The 7,371-nt window shown below is 38.5% G+C and overlaps 1 protein-coding gene across 1 annotated transcript; it reads right to left on the minus strand.

Annotated features, from left to right (window-relative positions):
- On the minus strand, window positions 1-5,887 carry LOC103707987 (ABC transporter G family member 15-like). The gene is made up of 8 exons (XM_008792724.4): window positions 5,506-5,887; window positions 5,335-5,414; window positions 2,838-3,302; window positions 2,597-2,722; window positions 2,339-2,470; window positions 1,545-2,102; window positions 1,355-1,462; window positions 1-639 (listed from the first exon to the last, which is right to left on the minus strand). The coding sequence occupies exons 1-8, from the start codon at window positions 5,771-5,773 to the stop codon at window positions 283-285; spliced, it is 2,094 nt and encodes a 697-aa protein (XP_008790946.1). The 5' UTR covers window positions 5,774-5,887; the 3' UTR covers window positions 1-282.
- Between the last annotated feature and the right edge of the window lie 1,484 nt (window positions 5,888-7,371).

The following is a 7,371-nucleotide window of genomic DNA, read 5'->3' on the forward strand; positions in this document are numbered from 1 at the left end:
TTCACATAAGCATGCTATATTGAAATAAATTGATATCTTGTTTAATTTGCATGCTTAGTCAATGAATCTGCAACAGTATTTTAGCATGAGAGGATTGACATGGTCTATTATGATATTTCTGTAAAATTACAGAAATACTTTACAAGATGCAACATGATTATGTTAATCAAGTACTTGGAAATTGGAAATATCTTGCATTGCTACAATAGACAATACCTCTCATTTCCATCTGTATGATAACTTCAAATACTTTCTAGCAATTCCAGTTAGCGATTATTGACATTATGGAAGTGGTGAACTCAGGCCTTCTTGCAATGCCATTGGGTGGAGATTTGGATGCCGCGATGAGAATGATGGCCTCCTCTTCTTGAAGGATGGTGTCTTCAAGATATGTTTCATGGTTATTCTGGCGTAAATAATCCGAAGCAGAGGGGTAGCCCTCTCTTTGAGCTTCAAAATCAGAAAGAAGAGAAGCCTGTAGCAAACAAGTATGACAAATACAGCTGTCAAATCTACCCACTTTGAGTGCTCCAAGCTGATGCCAAGAAAATTTTTTAGGATGTACTCCCCACTCAATTTTGGATCTCCAGGTATCAAAGGATCAAACTCCAGCCCAATCAAGTCATTCTTGTAATTTCCCTGCAGAACAATAGGATGTCACAATCAACAGAAATACTCTATTTCAAGAGAATGTTAATCTTGACTCTTGAGTAATAAGAAACTATTTTGAAATGAAGACTATTTTCTCAGAAAAATGAACACTATCTATGGGCACTCACTATGGAATTATATGAGGTTTTGCCATCCATTTGCAAAAATTTTATTTTGACTCATGTTATATTCTCATAGTTTTATGCTTGGACAATTGTTTAAGCTAATCATCTTACCTATGAAATGCGGATTACATTAGTTCTTTTTAATGCTTTGGGGACTATTCTGCTGAATATGACTTTACATTTGCTGAATATCTCTGTAAATTGGTATTAGATCTTAATGGATATTCGGGGTGCATTATTCATTGATTTCATTCCTTCATGAAGAACCTATGGTCAGTATGAACATCATTCAAGATCATGAATAAATTGGTTGGGAGCAGCGTTATAAGATGAGTCAGTTCTGCTTCAGATTATGGAGAGCTTGAAATCATGAATGTGGATGGGGTATGCAAAAATATTGTTAAGAGGTAAGCAACAGCTAATCAATATATTCTTATCGACAAACAAATAAGTTACACAAAAAAACATCTTTTTTTCCTTTTTATCTCAAGAAATGGCACTATTATCTACAGAGAACTTGTCATCCATGGCTTGAAAACACTTAAATGATAAAAAGAAATAGATGACAAGGAAATCACCTGTAAGGCCCATGACCCATAGCTGATTATGGAAACTGGATAGCGCCAGAATAGCTTAGGAAGATCTCGCAGCAACCGGAAGTACCCGGCTGTCATCATCATAATTCCCTGCGAAAAAGCAAACAAGATGACGAGTCGAAGGATGGTCAAGTATGATGCATTACTCAAAGTTTGAGAATTGTTGCCTTACAATGACACCAGCTCCAGTTATGATGCCCATTAAGTAGTTAGGGACAAGTGAGGCAATAATCATCATGAGGCTCTCTATCACTGAAATGCCAGCATAAAGACTAATAGTGAAGTAGGCATAATGGGAGAAGCTCTTGTGGAGCTTCACCATGTAATAGGTTATAGTTCCAGTGGAGAGGGACACAGCAACTAAGAAGGGGAATGCTGACAGAAAGTTGGAGAGTATGTATACTGCAACTCCATAATGCCCATTTTGCCTTTCACGAATGAACACCTTCAATTCTTCGATAAAAGATGGGAATCCTCCAATGGACATGAAGGTCATGAAGCCCGCGACGAAGCCCCCACAAGAGGCTCTTGCTAATATAGCTGTGTAACTTGTCCCTACATCCCAGAAGATGCTTCCCACACACACAGCTACCAATATGTACATTACCATCCGCAGCCAGTAGTAGCCAATGTCTCTGCTCATGTTCACAAAAGATCTCCTTGTTAGAGTTGTGAGCTGCTTCCACCAGCTAGCTTGGCTTCCTTTATCTGAATTCACAGTAAGCCCTTCCTGCATTTTGATGTGCATCAACTCACATTGTAAGAACTAAATAAAAGGATCAAGACTAGAAGCAGGTAAGAAACTAAGTGCACTCCCTAGCCAGTTGATCAACAGTCTCAAAGTGATCCTCAGAGGTGTGTGCAAATTCCCAGTTGATTGGACATCGAAGATCAAACTGCCATGGAAAATTACAATGTACTGCCTATTGCAACAAAATTTTAGTTCAGCTTGAGCAAGATGCCTACTATCTTAGATATCTCCTGAATCCGATTTCTAGCTATGGTTGCATATTCTGAGCTCTTATATTTCTCGATAAGAATTGCTTTGATCTCTGAGGTTCCTAACTTCGACAGAGGATCTGAAGATGATTCTGCCTCCTTAACAAACAAAAAAACAATGTTCAGATGGTTATCATATCTCTTTCATTAAAAAAAATGGTGAAAGGAAATTATAGATAAAAAGGATGCAGGAAAAAAATTATAAGCACTAGTTAACGTGCACACCGCATGAATTTTGATCGACCCTTTTAATGTAGCATTCACATGGTCAAAATCAGAGTTTATACATCGAAGGAAATGATCAGATGGATTTCTTCTGCTAGGACAAGGGAACCCAACTTCTGCAAAGAACTGCATCAAATGCCAAATTAAGGTAATCAGTCAAGAGTAAAGCCTTCAATTTAGCATTGGAAACAACTGTTCAATGCCTGCAGCCATTTCTTTCTTAACACTGCTCTTGTATTACCTTTGTAGCCAACTTGGCATCTCCAAAATAAACTGTTTCTCCACTGGACAAAAGGTACAGATCATCAAATAGTGCAAAGACTTCGCTGCTAGGCTGGTGGATGGAGGAGATGATGGTCTTGTTGCCATGGCAGGCCATCTGCCTCAATGTTTGGATTACAAAGAAAGCTGAGGCACTGTCGAGCCCACTAGTGGGCTCGTCGAGGAAGAGGAGGCAGGGCTGTGTCAGTATCTCTAGTGCAATGCTGAGCCTTTTCTTCTCTCCACCACTGATCCCTCTCAGGTGCCAATTCCCAATTGCCCGGTCGGCGCAATCTTGCAGGCCCATCTCCTCAATAGTTCTTTCCACCACAGCTGCCACCTCCTCCTTGCTCATGGTTGCAGGGAGCCTCAGATGAGCTGAGTACGTGATTGTTTCTCGGACGGTGAGGGTCCCTAGGAGCACATTTTCTTGTGTCACATAGGCCTAGACAACACCAAAGGATGCTGAGTATTACTACTTAGTAAGCAGAAGGGAATGAGATGGAACCAGATGAGTCCTAGTTAAGGACTGTAACAGCCTTCCTACAAGAGGAGAGGCATTCAACAAAAGGAATGTAATCAGAAAACCAAGGGCAACACCAAAATTGAGATAGAAATTACGATAAAAATTAGTTCAAAATCTTGGTTGACAATGAAGGATCTAAATCAATACTTTTCATCAGAATCGAATCTAAAATTGATGATACACTTTGGATCAGAGATAATTGAATGAAATAGCATCACTTTATGCCATATGATCCAGTTCATTAGTTTGTTCTATAAGACATTGTTATTGTTAAGCTTTTCTTTGTATCAGTCTTTTCTCCAGATTATAAAATTTTTTTTTTTGATGTATTCTGATTTTATATATTAAAAACAAAAAAAATCAAGTCTGACAGGGAATTTTTTTTGCTTTTTTTTTTTTTGCAAACATTTTAGACAAACCTAACACCCAATACTCTTTAGCAACCAAAAGCTATGTAAAATTTATTTTACCTTTCCTTTTCACTAAAAGTTTTTTACAAACCAGTGTTTTTACATCTAAAATTTATGAATTAGGGTATAATTGTTGAAACCAGGATCAATCTAAGCTCCACATTTTATGATGCAGCATGAAGGTACAACACCTAATATAGTACAGTAACTAGTTCTATACTTCTATCTTGTACAATCTAGTACATCGGTTAATCCTTGTTGACCTTCTATTTATAAGTGAACTTTCTTAATTGATTAACTAGTTAACCATGGTTTGTGTACCATTGCATACCACCCCATAATGGGCATACTTTACTATATCAGTAACGAACTGAGCCTCAATATTGGAGGCATACCGAGTCCCATATGCCAAACCAACCCCCATAACCGGTTGTACCTATATTGTACCAGCATGATACCGGTACGGGATCCGGTTCCGAGATTGTGAACCTTGTAGTTAACTGCCCAAACATGTGTTTTGATCATTTGTTAGACTACTTGAATGTTGCACATGGTTTTTCCAGAGATATACAGGTGATATAACACAGAAAAAGGGCATCTATAAGTAGTTTTCACAGAGAAAGTCAACTATTGCGGGAAATAACCACTTAAAAACTAGTTTTCCTAGAAAGAACTGCTAAATAACTTGGATTCTTCTTCATAAATGCTAGAAGAGGCTACTAGAAGGAACTCTCTATACACATGATATCAACCATTATAAACGATTTAGTTTTCTGCATCAAATGGGCTTCTACACCTTCTTTATCTTATAACTTAATGTTCTCTTCGTTAACTTATAGGGCTCGCAGACGTAAGTTGGTTTTTGTGAACTGCCCGAACAGCGATAATTCTTTGTCGTCTTCACTTCATTTAATTGTTATATTTTTATATTATTTTACATCATTTTAGATATAATTTTTTGATCAATTGATATTTTACTGATTTTCAATTATCTTGCAATCATTTGAAACTATGATGATAGATTAGGATCAATTTATGAAAGCTTTAAGGATCACAATAAAGCTAGTATTTTGACTGCAGTCACTGATTACACGACAAATTTTAAGTTCTCTAAAATCAGGAAAACTCAAGAACATGTCAGTATATTTTGAATTGATGGCAGTTAACAATATTAATTGTTGACACCTTAACTGGTGACTGTCAACCAATAACTAATGGCAAACAACACACCAGCAATCTGGAAGAACTTAGATGCATCTGCAGTCCTATACTATCCTACCAGTATTTTCTTAATAAAAATATAAACACCATCCTATTAATTAATACCAATCCCTTTCTCATTCAGAAGGAAATCATAGCTGATGTCTAAAATTCACCAATCTCCCCAGCTTCTAGGCCCAAAACATACTAAATCACTGTCTCATGTCCGAGAATATGGAGCCAGAGCATGCATGCCATCATACTATCTCCTTGAGGGAAGACAAAAAACAAGAACAAACGAACAAACAAACAAACAGAAAAGAAGGTTGGAAGCAACATACCACAACTCCATAGTCTAGCCTTCTCTTCTTGCCATTAAGTAGAACTCTCCCGGTCAACAAAACATTGCTTCCAAGCCTCCCTGTTTCCAATCAAACAACCGCTGCCTCTAAAACCCCAAGCAACAAATCATAACTTAAAAACACACACCACACGTGAATCCCAACTACTACCTGCCAAGGAGTCGAGGAGTGTCGATTTGCCGGAACCCGAAGGCCCCATGATCGCCATGATCCGGCCAGGCACCGCGTACCCGCTCAGCCCTTGGATGAGCTTCTTGGCCGGCCGGCCGCCGCCATAACTTGATAGCGCCGCCGTGAGGTCCTCCCACACCAAGTAGGCTGCGGAAGACTTCGCCCAGGTCTTCGACGGCGCCGATGCCCGGGTTTCCATCTCCATCGCCATCTCGTCACTCTCAAAGACCGCTGCCGAATCCAACATTCCGCCACCGGTTTTATTAATCTTTCGTTGGCACGTTCCAGTTTTACGTTCCGTGCTCACAAGAGGAGAGTGGAGTCATGAGCCGTAACGGGAGAGCATTCAAATTGGAGGAGATGCAAGGGACGAGAGAGAGAGAGAGAGAGAGAGAGATTTAATGGTAATGGATGCATCAATGGGGCATTTAAGAGCGGGGTCCGGGGGTGGTTGGACGTTCGACAGAGCATTGTTATTCTACGTCATCTCATTCCAGTAGTGGTTATGGGGCTTGGAAGGGGACGTCGCGGTGGCAAAAGGTACAGGTAACGTTCGAGAAGGGGAGAGCAAGGAAAAAAGGGCCTGGTTAACCTTTATGGCCGTCCACACTAGTGCAATGGCATGAATTCTCTGCGGGGGATGCATGCATGCAGAGGGAAGGGTGGTGGGGTGATCTTATTAAGAACTCCCTCAACAAGGAAAGCAAACTTCGGAAAAATAAAGATACATAATATAAAAAAAAACCGATCAAATTATAAATATCCATAAAACCGGCCTTTTTGATTCGGTTTATATTATTTTTTTTAAAATTTAATTTAGAGTTGATGTGAGAAAGGCTTGAATTTCATTAAAAAATGCTAGATGGTGAGAGGATTCGTGCGAGTATGTGTTTAGTCCCTTATCGGCTATGTACTCAATAAATTTTGAATATTTATATAGAGATAAAAAACTCAAATAATACCTTCCGACTAATCTTCGTGGGTGAGGTTCTAGGTTGTTATAGGTAGCATCATTCATAAATGGTGGTTACAAGTAGGTCTTGCGTGAAACTTACATATGGAAAAAAGTTGGGAGCAAAGAACTCATATGGATAGTTTGTGCAAGGCAATTTCGAAATTATATAAGGTACAATCCTTTCTTTAGAATTGATATGGGTTGCTTAAGTAGTCTATAGTTTGGTTTGACTCTAATGCTTCCTTTTTTAACAACATGAATAAATGTCTTTTATCTACATGAATAAATGTTCTGATTGAGACTCATCAACAAAGGAATCTTAATGAGGTTGGTTGGGTGGCGGCTAATAATTTCAATCTTCTCTTCATAGTATTGTTGTTTTGTAATAACCTAAGATCTCATCCAGGAAGCCTATCAAGAGAGTATATTTGGGTATAAGTATTCAAGATTTATCCAATGCATAACCAATATAGAACTAAACACATGCTTGCTTAGGTCCTCAAACTTTTCAAGCATGAACAACCATTTCACCAGGCTTATTATCTTGAGTAATATGTTAAACTAATGACAACACTCATAGATAACTTTGAAGTATAAGGGTTGACACTTCGAAATATTTATTTACAGGAGTCCACCAACCAAGCACATGTTCCTCACCCCCAACCACGATCTCTTGAGGGCCAAAACTTCTTCTTCACAGCTGCTTTATGAGTAATTTGTTAATTTGGCCATTTTTTGATAGCATATAGACTCGAGATTTGCTTCCAAGTATTTTTTTTTATAATTTTTCTCTAGCTTATTTGTTTGAATTTGATTATTCATTTGCTTGCAGGTGAAAGTAGAATATTAAACGTCTATTAATTCAACTAGTTAATAACAGTTGCACATCT

Source organism: Phoenix dactylifera, chromosome 3, assembly GCF_009389715.1.
Source record: "Phoenix dactylifera cultivar Barhee BC4 chromosome 3, palm_55x_up_171113_PBpolish2nd_filt_p, whole genome shotgun sequence".
NCBI classification, from domain to species: Eukaryota; Viridiplantae; Streptophyta; class Magnoliopsida; order Arecales; family Arecaceae; genus Phoenix; species Phoenix dactylifera.

Coding starts and splice junctions, on each gene's coding strand:
- LOC103707987 (XM_008792724.4), bottom strand. CDS start 5,773: ATGTTGGATTCGGCAGCGGTCTTTGAGAGTGACGAGATGGCGATGGAG. Junction 2,103..2,338: donor TTCAGGAGATATCTAAGATA/GTAGGCATCTTG, acceptor ATCAAAATGCAG/GAAGGGCTTACTGTGAATTC. Junction 640..1,354: donor ATGGGTCATGGGCCTTACAG/GTGATTTCCTTG, acceptor ATTGTTCTGCAG/GGAAATTACAAGAATGACTT.